Source organism: Tympanuchus pallidicinctus, unplaced genomic scaffold (genome assembly GCF_026119805.1).
Source record: "Tympanuchus pallidicinctus isolate F22 unplaced genomic scaffold, pur_lepc_1.0 scaffold17, whole genome shotgun sequence".
Classification (NCBI taxonomy): Eukaryota; Metazoa; Chordata; class Aves; order Galliformes; family Phasianidae; genus Tympanuchus; species Tympanuchus pallidicinctus.
In genome coordinates this window covers 17730941-17750378 of record NW_026294690.1, presented here as the reverse complement: position 1 = coordinate 17750378, position 19438 = coordinate 17730941, and the positions used below count along the sequence as shown (strand labels likewise).

At 42.9% G+C, this 19438-nt stretch overlaps 1 protein-coding gene across 7 annotated transcripts in view; it reads right to left on the bottom strand.

Annotated features, from left to right (window-relative positions):
- The window catches only part of LOC128078431 (contactin-4), a 253469-nt gene that overhangs the window by 37323 nt on the left and 196708 nt on the right, over positions 1–19438 (bottom strand). For all 7 annotated transcript variants that reach the window (XM_052678620.1, XM_052678613.1, XM_052678614.1 and 4 more), the window contains 3 exons: positions 14261–14397; positions 12682–12811; positions 8473–8623 (listed from right to left, as the gene is read on the bottom strand). In XM_052678620.1, coding sequence (XP_052534580.1) covers positions 8473–8623; positions 12682–12811; positions 14261–14397 — 418 coding nt within the window. The remainder of the gene's footprint in view (positions 1–8472; positions 8624–12681; positions 12812–14260; positions 14398–19438) is intronic.

Sequence of the window (19438 nt, the reverse complement as noted above, 5' to 3'; positions counted from 1 at the left end):
CCTCCCAATGAGGACAAACCATCACCCTCTACTTACAGCAAAGGCTCCAGAGTTCTGGCAAACATAACCATTAACTCAACTGAAGCTCAGAAAAATAATTCTCTTATGAGAAAAAGAAAAAAATCTGCACAAGATTTTCCGTGCATCAGCTGCTGACACAAACCATTTCTGGAAGCATTCGTGAGATTAGAGCAGAAGCAGTAAATGCGCTCTCAGCTTATTCGCTCCAGCTGATACCATCTGAATGGATGCCCAAAGGCACAGTCTTTCAAAGATAACACGTCTTTTCCTCTCGTCTCAACAAAAAATGCCCACAGTACAAAGATAAATTACCCACTCCGGTTGTAATTGGCATTAACGTAGACTTGCAAGATCCAAAGATGCATTTATGTCACTTAAAAATGATGTTTAAATAATCATCAGAAACATCACCAAGTCTGGTAGGATGCCTAAAAAGTTCATTAGAAATCTCTCACTTCCCCCAACAGACATATAATTATTTCCTTGGATTTTAAGCACGTATTTCTTAAAATGTAGCCTTAACTGTAAAATTATTATCTTCATACCACTAATTGTGAAAATGTCCAAGAGAAGAAATATTTTATAATATTTCTCACTTCAAAACGCTCTGTGCTCCGCAGGACTTGGGAAGGGCTGGTGGGTGCTTCTGTCACTTCTCTTGCAACCCCCTGCAAGCAAGGCTCTGCTTCTAAAATAAGCAAACCCAAGGCAAAAGCTGCTGACTTCTCCAGACACAGCAGGTCCCACCAATGCCATGAGGTTGGCTGCACTGTGGTCACTGCGTGGTGACACTGCTGTCCTACACAGCATCCCCAGTGAAAGCGGTTTGCTGGGGGAACAGCAACAGCTTCTGGTGCTGCAGAGCAAATAAATACGCTCTGTTTTAGGGATCAGCCTAATTAGGGTTATGTCTTGAGACGTAAGAAATAACATGGCATTAAGCTGTGCTCTAGAAACAACACTTCTCAGGTAACTCTTCTTGAAACATTTGCACAAGAGCAGAGGGGAAAAGGTAATGCAACAAAAAGGACTGGCAGGGCCATCTTCTGATCAGCACTGAAGTTAAACCATTGGAAGGCTGGCAGAATGAGTCTGAGGGCTTCCTTAGACCCTCTGACCACCAAATCAAGTGGTTTCCTGGCTCATCTTAATTCTCTTCTTGAAGAAAATTGGTTAATGCAAGTACGCGCCAGTTGTCTCAGGCACTGCAATGAAGTAAAGCCATCTTCTGCCATTGTCTCTGAAAAGTAAGATGAATGCCGCTCCGTCGACTCAAACTTCAAAAACCTATTTGCAGAATGTCATTTTTCATTGCGCCTAGGCAGGATGTAATGAAAAACTGACACGTTATTGATGGTTTGGTTACCTGTCTGCCTTAAAGAAATTGCACAGGTGCTGTATTTAGAAGGAAAAAAAAAAAAAGAAAAAAAAAAAAAAGACAGTCAACACAATTAATGCAAAACAACGATAGGAAGCATCCTTTGAGGTTTTATTTTCTGCTGAAGTGTCACCAGACTGCACGCCCAAAAGCCACGGCTGGCAATTCGTCTCTCGAGTAATCAGGATAAAAATAACACCATGGTTTGTACCCTGGCACCAGACGGGAAAAGATGCACCCTCTGTCCTACTGCCTTTTTCTTCCTGGCTGTTTAAAGCAATTAGCTACTAATTAGGAAGTCTGAAGCATCAAATAAAAAATGGGAATTAATACAATTTGCCAAACTCAAGACACTGACAGTAAGAGAAACACCTTTCTTCCTGTCCTTGTCTGATTTCATAACTTTTCTTCCTCAAAACAGAATAGCACCAAGATAAATATGCAGAACTTGTATAACTGGTGTTATACAAGTAACAGCTGATCTGATGGCTCTGAAAGTGAACAGCCTTTGTGAGGGCATCGCGATGGCGTTAACTGTTCAGAACATGCTGGATAAGGTGCTTCAAAGGTCCATCAGTCTCCATACTGAAGTGCAGAAGGCACCAAAACACCTTGCTTTTCAGAAGCCATTGGGGCAATAGGACTTCCCTAGGATACAGTGAAGAGCAGCAACAAGGCACCTGCAACAATTTGGCCCTGAACTGCAGAAGCCACCTCTGCAAATGAATCTCGAGCACTGCCTGTAAGCATGGCTCTCTCCTGACCACAGTTTGATGTGGACGAAGCTCACCAGGCACGCTGTACAGTGCTAAATGCTGCCACAACTGACCTTTGTAAGTAAACACCACGACATGCAAAAAAACCTGATGCAGCATGGCTCTGCATGTGCTCCAGTGTGCTCATACATCATGAAGCTTGTCAAGGCTGCGAGATAATGGGACCAACTGGGAGAATTTCCATGGTGAGCTCGCCTGGAGTATCTAGGTCAGATCCTGCTCTAACAAAGCGCACTGCGAGGGCCGCTCTATACAGAGACTTGTTTAATTAAGATAACAGATGTTGCTATTATATGAGTACTAGTCAGTGGCTGTTTAATTGGACACTTTCATATTCCTTGCTACCAGCGCAGAGCATCATTTGTCTTTTATGAATTTCTTCCTTACAATTAAACTCTATAAACAACGCGCTGTATATTCGCAGAAAAGAAACAGCTCTAATGATGTAAGGGCTGTACACAAACAAGAATGAGAGAAAAGTAATTTGTTTTGGGGCTTAAAACTGCAATTATTTTTCTTTCCTGGGCTGAGAACAAGTGTGGTAGGAGGGTAAATATGACTGCCAGTAGCTTCAGCAGAACATTAGAAAGGAAAACCATTGTGAGTACATACTTTGAACATACATTATTTCAAAGGAAAACACATTATATTTTGATATGTTCTTACCAAACGCTCGAGCAGCTGACAACAGAACAGGGAGGCACTCACTGGCGAGGTGTGGCCGAATGGCAGACTGATAAATGCCTGGATTTCTCCTTGAATGTCAGAATTCGAAGCCAGGTTATGGATTCAGCCTCACTGCTGCACCACAGGAGGGTTGGGCAGCAGTGCTACAGCAAACCACCAGGCTGGAGAAATGCAGCGTTTCTCCCCCAAAAAGCTATCCTGGACTTCCTGCACACAAGCCTACGCTGCTGGGAGCTGGGAAGCAATGCAGAATTAATGCAGCAGGAAGAAATAGTAAACCAAGAGACCCAGACGTCTCACTAACCCCTAAAGAACTGTGCAACCCTATGTCTTCATACTCTGGGAAATGACAGTTTGTGTGTCTGATAGACTGGAATCTAAATTGAAACCCTTTGTTAAAAATACAGAAGTGCAAATCTTACCAAAATACCCACATGTAAACTCAAGCAATTTCTGTATGGGCAAAACAAGCACCAGGTGAAATAAGAAAGAGCTGCAAGGAAGTCATGCAAATCTTGCACTACACCTAATCCCCAGTGCTACTCCAACAAAAAGCCATTCCATGCCAGTAATAAAATACATCCCTTGACCAATCCCACTGGAAATTTTCATAAGGTCCTCTAACAAAATGACCTTCACTGGGAACTTATTACAAGTTCAACCTGTGCTGATGAGAGGCAAAAAGCCCATGTCCTTCATGGCAGATCACAGCACCAGTGTCCACTTTAATACTCTATTTCAGATCCCAGTGCTTCTGCAGCTCATCCCTTGGATGGCGTGCACCAACATGGCAGCATCTGCAAGTCTGGAGAGCAACGCTCTTTGGCAGCTATGGCAAACTGTATGAAAGAGATTTACCTGTTTCAAAATTAAGCTTGAATACCAACTCAATTAACTGCTTAATTTAATGCCAGCTTGCAGCACCCTGAGCAGTTCCAGGACTTTTCTCTACTCACACCCAGCCTCGTCCTCCCCTATACCCAGGAAATAGGAGTGAAGTGGGGACAGCAGCAACTTCTGCTTGTCAATGGTGTGAGGATGAACTGCTTGTGCTTGCACTAGCACAGCTCTCTCTGGGAGCAGTGCTGTAATTACGAGCAAATTGAGAGCTTTCTATGATAAGATCACCTGAAAATAAAGGTTTTAAAACAAGTCTTGGTAATAAATGTATGTAACATTGCGGCATTAGATGTAATTCAGTTATTATGAGAGGATTAAGAAAATCCTGCAAGAACAATCTGGGCGCTGTGACTTCCCCTCCTGCTCCTGCCAATGAACGGCAGACAGAACGTCTTGCAAGGATGTAATTGTCACAAACAAGAAATCCCATGCATGGGGAGATGCCTGACCTGATGCCTGGCATTCAGGAATCCAAAGGAAAGACCCCTCATTGAGTGCTGGCTTTCCCTCCCACCACTGTTATGCAGGGCTCATCAGTGAATGAAAGGTTTTCCAGACTTGTGAGTAACTCTGGATACCTGTTTTATCTTGGTTTATCTCAGGTAAAATTACCCTCCACCTCTGTGACTGCACTGACATCTATGAGTGACTCTTTAGCTGCTGATCAAAGTACAGACATGGTTTGAATCCACTCTGTCTTCCACACGATGCAGTCAGTGCAAAAGACCACACATTTCTGAATGTAACATTTGTCTGATTCCTATACACTGCGTATGCAATTCTGTAGATGACCGTATTTTATACACAAAACCTCACTTGACATTGACTATTGGTATTTCACAAAACCAGGGGAAATGAGGATGCAAGACTGTAAGAAGATCAAAATGCCTCTGAGAATTAATTAAGTAAAAAACATTGCCTGGCTTTGGCAGCCTCCTCCCCCACCTACCTCCTTCCAGGGTTTTTTTTTTTCCTGGTTTGAGTGTCAGCAACACTCTCCGTTTCCATCTCAGAGGCCCAAGTCCAGCATCCGTCACACTGACGTCACTAGAGCATGAATCAAAGAGAACCCATGCAACAGGATCCCAGCTCATCAAACCCGGCATTTTTCCATCCCATCTCCTCTCCCACACTGGTGTGGAGGGTGGAAGTTAGGTTGGCAAGCAGTGGCCTCACCTGCTCCTACCCCATCAGCACTCACTGATTTGGGGCCGATTTGTAAAGAGTGGCAGTAAGCACTACCAAGGACCTTCCCCACAGAGTCTAAAGACTGTTGTGTAGGTGAAGAGAACAAGACAGAGCACCAGGGACAGAAAACAAACTCTTCTATGTAGAAATAGCTTTTGTTTTCAAAGCAGAATTTGCAACATAACTGTATCTGTGCTGTTGCAGTTTCTGTATAGAATTTACCTTCTAGAGTCAAGCTACCGACGTTATTTTGCTCATTCAGGCCTCCAAGGCAGGATTTCCATTATTATGGAGATGAACTGCCTTTAATGACTGCAATAGTATAATTGTACCTCAGGGCAGAATTTCTAATAACATGATTGCACAGATCTCAAATGCTGGTAAAAGATGTCTTCAGGGCAGGTTGTTCATTAGGGGCGCAGCTCACACCAGCGCAGCCTCCAGAGAAGAACATGAAACCTCAAGCAATAAAGCTCTTTTTTTCCATGGCAGCCTCTGCCCTCTGGGCAAGCATTGAACAGTGCACTTAGTTTTGCCTCCTGGACAGCAGTAGCCTCCAGAGCAGGATTCCTGGCAGCCAAACCCCATAAACAGTATTTCTGATCCCAGAAAATTGTCCCTAACATCACATTCTATCTGAAAAGCCACAGGAGCCCCAGGAGAAACACTCCAGTGATCACCACAGTTGAAGTCATGCTGTTCATCAGCATTCAGAGCCAGGAGCGACACCTTAAATGATGCTTTTGTCTCCACCTGGAATTGGCAGGACCATCCATATTGATTAACCATCCCATGATCAGGTTCAGCTTGTAGAAGGATCCAGATGGTCAGGTGCCTCTCTGAAGCTTGATGGACTCCTTAACGTCAGTTAAGCTGGAGATTTCATTTAAGTTGTTTCTCCCACACCTGTCTCAAAGTTCAGTTTTATGCCCTGGATGAAGAGATTTCAGCAACAGCTTCTCTTGGCATCTTTCTTACTGTATCTCAACAGATTTTTTTCAACAGCCAAGAAAGTTCTTGTTTGAAGCCCACGTGTAAATGTGGGTGTAGGGACATCCCCAGATTGGACTCCAGTCAGTCTGCTGTCCCAGGAAGGCAGGATGGAAATAATGCTTCGTTGATCAGAAAGCAGGAATGGGGCGGATGATGCTGGCCACGCGGCCTGCCTGAGCTCTGTGCAGTCAGACAGCACTGATGAACAACACCACAACTGTATCAGCCAATATCAATCCTTAATTGCACTTTTCACACGGTCTCCAGTCACAGATTGCAGGGATGTCGTGTAATGGAGGTGGTGATGAGGATTCAACATCCTCATCCCCACGAGAGACACAAACAACAGCATAGAAGAACTAAATAGGTCCATCGCCAAGTAAATGGAGCACTGTTTTGCCATAGAGGCCCCTGCTGGAAGATCTGGCTGGTGGAAAACCCCAGAGCTGCAGCAGCAGCAAATTTCACACCTGCTTGGGTACATTTCACATCTGATTTCCCATCCAGGGCTCAGTGCCCAAGCAGGAGGCTCTGGCCAGGCGAGGTGCACGGCAGGCGCAGGGTGAGGAGCACAGCAGTTCTGCAGTCTGCATTTCAGTTCAGCTCTCAGCTACTTTTTTCCCCAGCTGCTGCCTCACCAGGAGCAATGAGACCTATTTTTTTCCCCACATGAGAAAATCTAGCAATATTTCAATTCAGATCTTAGTAAGCTTTTAAGAACACACCTGCCTTTTGCCATATGTACTATGCCTTGGGTGAAGTCGAGTCAGGAAGATGCAGCAGATGCAGCCCAGTGAATTGCTCCTTAAAACACATGGACATGTGTTCACTTCAGGGTGTGCTTTGGTGTGGATTCCCTCATGCCCACCACACTGTGATTTTAGGTGACAGTGTTTCAGGGAGGTGTCAGTGCCTCCTTTTCCCACTTGCCTGTTTTCACAGAGCCCCGAAGAAACCTCCTGTTTTTACGAGGTGTATCTTTTTCTCTAAGCTCTGGTGAAAACTGGTCGAAACACCAACAGCCTGTTTGAATAACCAGCTCAGAAGTTATTTGTGACGACACACACAGGCAAACTGAGCCTGGCTGTATGGTACAAGTCACGAGCCCCTTCCCTTGGGAAGCCAGGATCCAGCGGCTTCTGCAACAGACTTTTAGGAAAGCTTGCAGATGAAAAAGCTGTACTAGAGCAAAATCACTTCGTTGTTAGCACTGCACCGCAGTGACAAAGCAAGAAGCACAGTTGCTCTCATTTCTTTCCTTTCCTAATCCCTGGCTCAGATAAATCCAGGCCTCCTCTCCCGGTCTCTAAATTAAAAAGAGATGAAACCACAGCATACCAAGGAGAGCAGCTTCAGAGAGAACAGCAAACTTTAGCTGCGGACTCTGCCGGTGAGGACAGAAAGGGTAAAGTGCTCTGAAACCTCAGCACTTGTTACTTCCACCCTTTCCACATACTGCAGCAGAAGAACAAGCTACTTTGGTTTAAAAAATCAATATGGCTTGGTATACTGTAACATCAACCTTGCATAGCTTTGTTCCCTGAATGCTCAAGGAAGTTCTCCACATCCAACTCCTTTTATTCCAAGAGGTGAAATCAAGCTGTTCCTAGACAACTGCCTCCTAAAGACCAGATATCAGACAGTAAATAAGTCACAAATACATCCACTATTTTACTTATCCAACTGCAAACGAATATTTACACGCACATCACCACAGTATTTGCTTAATGCCCATTACAAGCAGGTTGGCCGGAGCAAGACTAGACTTTCCAATTCCAGTTCTAAGAGGTTTAAGCTTTTAAAAACAACAATTTCCTCTAGTTCCTGTCTCCTGGGTCCATACTCATAGGACACAAATGCACTCTTCCCACAAGTGCACTGCGGTAAAAGAGGTGCATCACACCTTGAGGTGTCCACAACAGCTCCACAGGTCCCTCTCTCGGAGGCTGCGGGAGATGGACAAGTAACACAGCCAGCAATGGATCACTGCACTCACAGGAGCAATGACTGCAGATTTAGAAGGTAGGCTCTCACTTCCTTCTAGTTCTCTCCCTTGAATTAAGAAAAATTATATATATATTATTTGGCTAGCCTGAAAAAGCTGTCTCCAAATAAGTGTTATCACTGCCAAATTAATTACCGACCCCAAACAACTCCTGTTTGCAGGACACGTTGAATAATTTACCAGGATTGTGTAATTTGCAATGGAGGGCTTCAGCACTACTCTCCTGGGGAAGTTATCTGAAAAACAGTGGCTATTAAGAGCAATCCAGAGACAAAAGATTTGCTTTTTAGAATTTATCTTTAACAGCTTCTAGGTGGAGACGCTTCAACAGTACACAGACAGGAGGATGAACACAATGGGAATAGAAATTTCACCCCCAGCTCCTTGAGATTGAACACTGGCTGTTTTCACATTTATTTGCAAGTCAATTTTGGGAAGCTATTAATGACAAATTTAGTTTTCACTGCTGAAAGCCCCTGGGTTGGAGCAAGCCAATGAAAGAAATGGTTTCTGTAAGACATTACCTCTCATTTTCTCTTAGGATGTCTTTTCCTTTCTTCCAAGAATAAGTAGGTCTGGGGGAAGCTTTCGGCTTGCACTCAATGATTACCTCACCGCCCACTTTCACAAGAGTTAACTTTTTCAGGAGCGTTTTGGAAAAGTCTGGCCCGACAGCTGGAAGAGAAAAAATGAATACGGATCAGAATTTCCTCTAGGAAAGAAAGGCAGGCTCTTGGGAACGTGACCATATCCCAAGGATTCTTCTCACCTGTAATTGCTCAGTGTTCTGCCTTAAAATCTGACATGTTTATATTTACAATCACTGCATGAAGAGGATATCCTGCTATGATGCTATAAAGGGAAAAGACCTTGGCACAGCCAGGTCCTGAACCAAGCGAAACAAGGCCAAGACTTGGGATGTCAGCAGGGCATGGACAAATCTCCCATCATTTGCTGAAGTACCGTCAGAGCGCATTCCTCTGCTTTGTGCAAAAGGATTCAGAATGGCAAACAGTGGAGCAGTGCAGACAGGCTGCAGCATGGCCACAAGGCAGGCCTGGCGGGGAGGACACTGTCTGGCCCCAAAGAACTGCTCATGATTGATTTGATGGGACCCAATGACAGGCAGAGCTCGGAGGCAGCTCCCTCTCCACTGACTCCCCGAGGAAGACCAGAAGGTTGTGTTTATATCAAATAGGAAAGTTATTCTTCTTCAGTACAGAAAGCTCAAAGCAAATCAGGGGAGGCAGCAAAATGGTTTGATGAGCAGCTCTCGCCACGCTCACTGCGTCTGCGTGGCACAAAGCTCTGCTCCCCTCAGATTCTCCCCATCTCCTTGCACTGTGCCTCCTGCCATGCCCTCACATCGCTGAGGTGCCAGCAGTTTGTTCAACTTCCTTTCCACACTCTGTGAGGTGTAAGTTTAGATCACCACGCGTTGATCTGCTTGGTGCTCCAGAGAAGGATCTCAGGGTCACCTGGTGCAGCTGGGAGAAAAAAAGCTGCCGAGAGAGACAGAAAGCAAATTCTTTTTTCCTACGGCATCTCTTCTGCCTCTGTTCTTTTCAATATCATTTCTGCCGCAAAAGGGCTGAGAATAAAAAAATAATTCCACACTGACAATGGAATGGCTTTATGTTCTAATAGAAGCCTTCTGTCTTCCCCTTATGCGACTCAGAGCTCACTAATCTCTGAGATGCCCTGTCTGCTGTGTCTAATCATAGAGGGGCAATTCATTTCAGAATAGAGGAAACCGTCTGTTATTAAAAACTATAAAAGAGCCTTCTGAAAACCAACACCGGATATGTAAAACATCTCAAACTTAAAGCAGCATCCTGAGAACGACTCCCCAGCAACACGCTCAGAGCCAGATGAAGCATTAGCTACAGCATACTGTGGTGACACACTGTCCCTTTTTGGAAATGCTTTCAGTTGATTGTCTGAAACGTACGGGCAGAAGAGATTTTTGAACTCTCTGGTGATTCCCACCTCTGTAAGGCACAGTTTGGGTTGTTTCTTTACAAGTCATTGGCTACTCCCCTCCTGCTCCTGCATGATGGAGAGGAGTTGAACAGTGTGGGTCTGTGAGGACTGATGAACAAAGCAGGCATCGGGGGATCAAAATGACTGAAATTTAGGGGGAAGGAGGAAAACCTACTTGGATTATGCAAGGAATTCAGCACGGACAGAATGCACATTGTCTGTAAAGAACAACACATTGCTGGGAATCTTAAGAGACTGCTGTTCAGGTCTGATAAACTGTGAAACAGCTTCTACTACTGGCTGTGCTTAGGGCTGAGATGGGAACCTAAAATCTGGAATTCAGAAATCTCTGGGCTCAGTTCTCAGCACTACCAGAGCCCTTCTATGCCACCTTAGGGAGAACACAGTATCTCCATACCTTGCTTGTAAAATGAGGATTTAAATCACGCTTTTTTCACTCTAAGCTCATCTCCCAGCTTTTTTTTTTTTTAAAACATCCAGCAGAAAAACTCTTTCAGGCAATGACTGCATCTTCCTACAGGTTTTTACAATGCCCAGCACTACAAGACTCTGGTTTTAGCTCAAGACTCTGGGCAATATAATTGACAACAACAATAGAGAAGCATCATTCTGAGAAAAGCTCTGTGAGTAATTTTCCATCACTCTTTTTCACTTAATTTTGCTATAAGCCTCACTCGCTAATAATGGTGTTTAATCATTTCAAGTGCTTAACATCAGGATCTTGTAAAACAACCGTTTTTATACTCAGAAAGATCCCCTTAAAAGCCAACATTTCTCAGTGAGAACTCAGAATATTGACCTACTTTGAAAACTGCACTGAAAGGGAAAACATGCTGTTTTCCTTTAATAATGTGCCAAATTAAATCACCGATCCACAGAGCTGAACCTGCAGCACAGCATCCTGGTACTTCTCACGTGACACACAGAAGCAAGATTGTGTAAAGCCAGATGTGAGGTCAGCCACGCGCCATCTATCTGGCAGGTTTTTAAGAACAGGTTTCCCAAGGTCTGTGCTCTTTGTGCCAACATGAGGCCTGCACTGGGATGTCCCTCTTACCTCCAAGACTTGGGGAAGACAGAAATTACATTAGCTCTAATTATATCCTCAATGTTCAGTTCCATCTTTTTGGGTGGTGGTTCTGTCTGAGCTCAGCGTACAGTGAGGATGCTGTCTCGCTATTGCAGGTCTGGTCCTCAACTGCCAGGAGTTGGATTCAGTGATCCTCATGGGTCCGTTCTAACCTGAGGTATTCTATGATTCAACCTACAGTCCAGAAATGTCAGTGACCACACTCTCAGGACCAGTTCCAACCCCACTGCTGGGACAGCTGGGTGATGGCAGCACCCACTGATAGTCTTTACCTTCCCAGACAATCTGCTCTCCCAGCAAAGGTTCATCTCGACAGGAAATGCATCAGTGGCCTTGTTTGAATTTCTTCCATGCAGTAACACACCCAATACATCTTAGCACTGGAAAGTCTGATTTATTGAACATTATTGCACTTTTCTTGAAGAGCAACAATGACAATCTTTCAAATGATTTCTTTTTCCGCTGTATTGCTGCTGATAAAAATGACTGATACTGAAAATGCCATAATCAGTAAAGACCTTGTGCTTTCTTCTTCGGGATGAAGTGGGGAATTATGCTATTGAACGTGTGCTTTGAAAACAACTAAAGCACTATTTTTTAATTGCAAATTCGATTTAACTATTCAAAGCTGCGTATCCATTTTGACTTGCAGGTTCCTAGGCCTGTCACTCACACACGAGATTTCAGAGAGTGAGATTCAGCATCACAGAATGGCTGAAATTAGTGGGAGGTGGTCTTGTTCCAGCTCAGCTCAACCTGCCCACCATCCTGTCCTGCTTGGTGTTGAGTATCTCCAAGGATGGAGATGTCTTATTCTGTCTGGGCAACCTGTACTCATGTTATGTTTGAAATAGCAAAATAAAGATTTTCTTATATTTAAGTGGCATCTCCTATGTTTTAGCCCATGCCCATTGCTCTTTTTTGGGTGCTGGGCATCACTGAGACAAACCTGTTTCTATCATCATTACTGCCTCCCATCAGGCATTTACACAGATCGTTAGCATCCCCCAGAGCTGTCTCCATTAGTTTCACATTAGGTTTGTTGAGGAAAGCAGTGAGAACAGCTTGCTAATTCAATACAGAATAGGAATCTGGAGACTTCAATTCCATTCTCACTCAAAGATGCATCTTCATGATTTCATGTTAAGCCTGATTCTAATTGTTGGAGGACTCAATTCACAGGAGGATCCCTTGATATTAACTGGAATGATTAGGTTAGGCATACACAAAAACAGGGAGGGCAGAAGTTGTTTTCTTGGTGAGGGTTTAGGACTGAAGCATCATGGTTTTTGGATGGTGAAAGTTCTGTTCAGACAGAAAGGTTTTCAACATCTCCTTGGGACAGTCCAGAGTGCTTTGAATTAGGGCAATTGCTTGGGTTGGCAGGAGGTTGGAGCAGGCTTGCCAGCTCTCCATGCTCAGTTACCTGGATGAATATGAGAACAGGACACGATATAAAGAAATCTGTTCTCTACTGATCTGCTTTCTCAAGTTTTCATTTCATGCCACACTTAAAAACAACAACTTGTCCAAGATTCTCAGTGGCACTTCTTCAGACGTTGACACTTGGCAAAACCAATTTGGGTTTAAGCTTTGCCAGTTTTTGGAAAGTTTGCAGCACTCAGGAAAGTAAACTTACCTATGACACTCAGTTCTGCACTGGCATAAATGGAGCCGTGTCTGTTTTCTGCAACACACTGATACATGCCGGCATCCGACAGGCTGACATTCCTTATGGACAGTGAGCCCTGCTCTATCTGAACTCTGCCCTGTGGGAAAGAGTGAAACAAGTAAAGAAGTAAATAAGGAGATTCTTCCTTGGAAAATAATCCCAGCAGGAGCCGTGCCATTTTGCATGGCCAGGTAGACAAAAAGGCAGGCAGTAACAGGAATAATTTGCATGCTCCATTCTATTTGTTTGCAGACTAAATTTAAGTCAGCTTAAATGGAAAAAAACAATACAGTGGTTGGTAAATGCAATTTAAATCGAAGGACTTTCCCTTGACTTCTCATTGATTTAATACCTAAACCATTTAGATTAATCTCCCTTTCAAACAGGTGAACTTGAATCAAAAAATATACTTTTTTTTTTCCCCATGGTGACATATCACAGCCAACCCAACTCTTCAAAATATTCAAAACGATGATATTACAGGTATATATGAAAAAGAAGGTTAGGTGGTTGCCATTTTAGCTACAATGGGAAATATTTAAAATCCTCTGCAGTTTACTGCAAACAACATAGATGTTAATAATTTAATGATCCTTCACTTCATATCAGCCACTAACATGATTTACGTACCAGACCATCTGCTAGTGACCAGCGTGAAGCAAGTAAAATTAGTGTGTGGAACAAAAAGACCACAGTATCATTTGTCAGCCTAAGGATATGGAGCTCACGTTATCAATTTTAATAAGTACAGCAAAGTGTTTCCTCCCTCCCCAGGAGTTTCACCATTAAAAAATAGTAATATAAAGAGCTATCGGCTTTCTACTTGGCCGTAGGGTGGAAATTTAATGTTTGTGCAATCTTTGTCAGGGTTTGATCAAATCTGGGCAGCCATGTTCTTTCACAGTAAGTGAAGGGAAAAAAATGCAGGCTACTGTGAAGCCAATGCTTTGGTAATTTGTTTTAGTTTGTTGTTATAATTGAGGCAATCACAGGACTGTGTGATTCCTCTCAGTGGTACAAGGAGCAGGCGCCTGCCCTGTTCCTATGGATTCCTCATTTCTAGGCAGGTTTTGGTGTGCCTAGCAATGGCAGGCTCCTGGTCACTCACACAGGGACACAGCTGGGCAGGAGGAATAGGAATACTGCTAGAGACCAGGAGAAATTCTAAGGTTTGCTTAGCAGCTGTAGCTTGCCTCAAAACCATAAGCTGGAAGAACAAAACCAGAGCAACCCACAGTCCCACACGGCCATTACCACTTCTTCACGTGCATGTCCACTCTTAGATCTGTTGGGTTTGTGGATCTTTCATTTTTGGGAGGAACTTTAAAGCTGTCATGCATCCTAGGTGTCATTAACAGCTCTCTGAAGCCAACCCAGGAGAAAGAATGGGGCATTCCCCGCTTCTCCAACTCAGGAACTCAACCCCATACAGAAGCACCTACCAAGCATGACAAGGAATTACCTACAAAGGAAGGGGATTTCAGAGCGCTGCCATCACTTCCATCCCCAACAGTCATGAAGTCATAAGCAGAATGAGAACACCTACCTGAGGCAGTAGTGGTTCGCCATCCTTCAGCCAGCGGTAGGAGGGCTTTGGCCTCCCGCTCGCATGGCACTCCCAGAAGACATTTTCCTCAATGGCTGCGTGTACATCACTGATCTTCTGAATCCAGTTGGGCTGAGCTGCAACGCAGAAGTGAGGAATAAAGCCAACAATAGCTTGCTCTCCAGCATGACAGCAAGCAGCCATACATTTCTTTAACATCATATTTAAGAGTTAGATTCGGGCCTGATCCACAGAGCGCTGCCACACAAAGCTCTTTCACATATACGAAAAACTCTTTGGAGCCAGTAATTGTGTTAATGACACTGAACATCTCCAAAAACAGGTCAACAGGCCCTGGAGATACATGTTGATAGAACTCAGTCAAACTTGTGCTGGAAGGTATTTTTAGCTATGTTTCATGTATTATTATCCTAAGAATTCAATGGTGTTTTTTTTAGCATCCAGCCTAAGTTTAGCCAGACCCCAGCATGCAGAATTACCCCTTGTTTTTGGAAATGACACAAAAGCTCCTCCTCTTGCTACTTTCACAAACACCATCAGCCTACGCTTATTTACAATATTTTTCAGAAAGTCCCATTAAAAATAAAGGACATTCAGTCTTTTTAGTTGTCATTTACCCTACACTGGAGTAAAAAAATCTGAGACTTAGTAGGAAGGTGTTGCCAGCAGAGGTCTCCAAGAACCTGATTAATCCCTCTACACATGCAATCAAGATTAGAAAACAAGATTACTCCCAGACAAAACAAAGCAAAACAACAACAAAAGAATGCATCTCTTTTGAATAAAGACAGGAACCAGAAAAAGAGGCCTGAAAGGATACATTTAAAAATACATGAAAATGTTAAGTTGAACACAAAGTTGGTACACCTATACCTAAAAAATTGATGTGTCTACTGCTAGGTGATGCTGGATATATACATTCAGAGAGCTCAGTGCCCTTCCAAGGTCTTTTCAGGCTGTGACAGATGCGTGCCTAATTCCACATCTACCACTTCAGCATGTTTCCTTTCTCACTACATCTATAAACAACAAAGCTTAGTAGAAAGCTGAAGAACTTTGCACAGAATCTGAAATCTGCCTCAAGAAATACTCTAAGGGACTTGCAAGAAAAGCAGAAAGGAAAACTGAATGTAACGATGATGCACAAGCAATATGTGGAAATGGGAGGTGAGCAGTGCTTGCATCTCCAACTGCACCTCCTGCCCTGTAATGTGTTTACCTTGTTTATTATCTGTATCTACAGTGATGTGAAAAGGAAAGGGTTTAAACGTAGGAAGACGAAAGTCAGCTCTGCCATTTAAAGTAAGAACTTGAACAACCCCACGCAACTCCACAGGATCACTGGCTCAAGGACATTCGCAAATTACTCATGAGTTTATGCATTTATTATTCTAAGAACATCTAACTCACAATTTTGAAGAAAGTCTTACGATACCGTGAAAGGAGCTCTACAAAACCACACAGACCCATTTGCCTTTTTTGCAGAGCTGAGTGTTTTACTGATTTCCCACATGACAAAAAAAAAGAGTCAGACAAAACAACTGAAGCAACTTGCAGAGAAGGAAACCCGTAAAAGGCACAGTAGGGTCTACAGAATATAAATGTAAGCAATGTAAAAAGAAAAACAACATATATCCTTTGGGGGAGCAAAGTAAACTCAGTTTTTTATCCTTATTTCAATTCAGTACTTCTCTTTATTTCAGGCAATCATAGTCCTCGACAAAGGCAAGTTCTTACTCATGCCAGTGAAAGACTGATATCCATCCAGTCTTTCTTTCACAGTGTGCATGTTACAATGTGAAGTCCTGCACTTGGATGAACACAAAGTCCATCCCTGGAGGCATTCAAGGCCAGGCTGGATGTGGCTCTGAGCAGCCTGGTCTGGTGATTGCTGACCCTGCACATAGCAGGGGGTTGGAACAAGATGATTACTGTGCTCCTTCTCAACTCAGGCCATTCTATGACTCTACCCTAGGTAACAGTGCAGATTCTGACCACGGTGCTGGAATCACAGGAGCCACTGCCAACCCACCCACTGCAACGCTGCAGGCTCGCCCCACCATTCATCCTTTCCAGTTACTTAAACTAGTTAAGCTTCCCACCCTACAGCTATTTATGCTGCAGATGACTACAGAACAAGTGTATCAGGTTAAAAATAAAGCTCAGTGAAACCTGGAGGAGCTCTATGTTTCCCAGGAACTTCATTCTCTGCTGCTCTTTGGGAGACGTTTCTAATTAGGTCAAGCTCTCCTTTGAACAGCTCATTTCAGAGAATACCAGGCATGCTCTTGACTTAATCTTGAGTTATACACAAGGGTTGGTTCATGTAGCAAATATGTTTGAACCACCAAATGAGAGTCACCATAATATAATGAAATTTGACAGCCTCCCATTGGGGATCGTACCAAGACACAGTAATGTGACACAAGATTTCAAGCACGATAATTAAAATAATTCAAATAAGGATACGAAACCTGCTCTGTGCTAGAAAATCTTCTGGTATTGCTGCATTATTCAAGATAATGAAAAGGTTCAATTTTTTTAATTTAATGGCTGGTAGTGGTGTTCTTGAAAAAGTTCTCCATTTAATTTCTGTGACACTGAGCAAAGAGGAATTCTTGCATATGATGGGACAGGAAACATTTTGACTCTGTTAGCAGGAGATTGATGCTACTGGCTTTGTTTGGAATCTTTCAGGAAGAAAAATCTGGTACTAAAGAAAACAATTACACAGAATTTGATTAAGAATTCAACTGAGTTGCAAAGAAAATTCATATGCTACATCTATAAAGCAAAAGAAAAACATTAAAATATGATGCTTGCACAAGGTGAGAAAAAAGGTGAGAGAGCTGTCTGGAAACTGTACTCAGGTGGGCAGAAAAAAGTGATGGCATGGGTCTAAAAAAATTTTGTTACTTTTCAGACTTCAACAACATGAAGTAGGGCATTTTAAACAAGGTGATTAAGGAATATTCTCAAGTATTCTCTTGCTCCTTTGTGAGAAAAGGAGGAGTCTGTTCTTGGTAATAAATGGAAAGGCAAAAGCTGGCATTGGAAAGTTGGACCAGAAATCACATCCTAAAAGGCTTCTCAAAATGAAACGATAGCCAATGATGATGCAACACATCAGAAATAAGTAAGGAAAACAAAGAATTATGGGAGTGACATGAAAAACGAAACAGAAATAAATCTGTAGGACTTCATAAGCCTCTGCAAGTTCAAAACAGCCAAAGAGATTGAAAAAAAAAAATGAGGTATTAATACATACACAAAATCCAATTCTTGGTTGGTGTATATTGATTTCAGTGTTCCTAAGCCAATTTATAGCAGCTGATGACCTACTGTGGGCTGTGTAATTCATCATTAATGGCAGATGGAAGGCTGAATGACTGTCCATTACTATATCTATTATGAGGAGACTGAGCCCAGGACCAGAGAAGCACAAAGACCAGAAAGCTAAGCACAAAAAATAGGAGAAACAGCTGGGAGAAATACATGAGTAATTAAAAATAAAGAATACACCCAGTGTATAAAGTTTGTGCAGGCAAATGCATGCGTCACTCCGGTCCAAGTGGGGATATAGCTTCTGAAAACAACACCCCTATGTCCTTAATTTGTTGTCAATCCCAATCACCACAGGAACATGGAACCAGACATTAAGTTACCTCTTCTCCTTTCTGTTTCTTAATTCTTTTCTCCTGACCTCTGCTGGCAACTGAGGACTATTTGAAATCCATACAAGTCTCAAAGATGTGCAAATCCCCACCAAAGTCATTTGCTTGAATGTCACATCTAAATCAGGTCCCTTCACTTGCCTCCATCTTTGAGTTGTTCAACACTACTTTTTGGGCAGGTAGTCTCCTTTCTGCCTTTCTAGAAGACTATCACAGTGAACTGGACAAGGAGATATTAAATATCACAGAAAAAAGAAACAAAGGAGAATTCAAAGGTGTTAACCTAGCAGAAAAAACTACTTTAACTGTCCTCAACTTTTATTTAATTCCTCTTCCATAAGTTATTTTGTGCCAGCGCACGATTCACTCCCCTCCTATATCAAGTACCAAAGGACTGTGTGCACAGACACGTTCATACAGACCAGACCCCAGGGACTGAATTATTTTTAACCACCGATGCTCAGGATGCTGCTACCCAGGAGAATAAGGAAGATGCAGGATGCTCTTTGAGTTGCCTTCAATCCTCATTTCTCCTACCTGCTTTAGTTTCTCCTGACAAGGAGCTATTTTTAGAAGGCAAAATGACAGTAATTTGAACACTTTCCCCTGAATCTTCTAGAAACAGATTTCTCTCTAAGCAGGTTTCTAGCCATCCCTAGCAAAAAGGGAAGTGGAAGAGAAAGACACCTGTTCTCCATGCAGAAACCCCCTATGGAGGCAAGGCTTCCTTCAGGCAGCACATTATTCAAAGCTCATGAGTTACTTTCCCTCCTGCACTGAAGTCTGAGAAAACACACTGTTGGTAAGCCATCATCATCCACGGAGAGCACAACCAGTGGCGAATGGCACTGCAGTATTTGCTCCCAAACACAGCACTGCTTGTGTTAAGGACAGCTTTGATGCCTGGCAGGTCTCTAGAAGGTTGTTAACCAGGAGTTAAATTGGCACCATATTTCACAGCAACACAACATTTGAGACTTTAAACAAAATTAACATTGAGATGCTTGAAGGTGAGAACTTGCTTTCTAATATGCCTCCGTAACAGATAGAAAATTGGGGTTTCCAGTGAGACATGCAAATTATAATTAATAACACATACTGGTACTATTAGTGTTCGATGTATTGTGCTTCATCAGCCCAGTAACTCATTTTATTTCAAGTGCTTTTGATTTTTTCAGCAAATTATTTGTGATCTGAGGCCTAAATGGAGTAGAGGTACACAATTTCCTGATCTTAACTTATGTAAATTTCCTTGTCAGACTTCTAGCAAGTGAGGAGCACAACGTGATTTCTACCCTTGAGCTCATTCTATGGAGTGGCATAAAGTAGCTTTAGCAGAAATAAAACTCGGGCTCATTCATGAAAGGGGGGCTCTTCTCATTGTCAAATTAAGGAGCTGTATACATTCCTCATGGGACTTTCATTTGAGAAATACTTAATCTGAGAAGTGGCCCGGCCAATTAAATGGTTTCTGCTGAATATT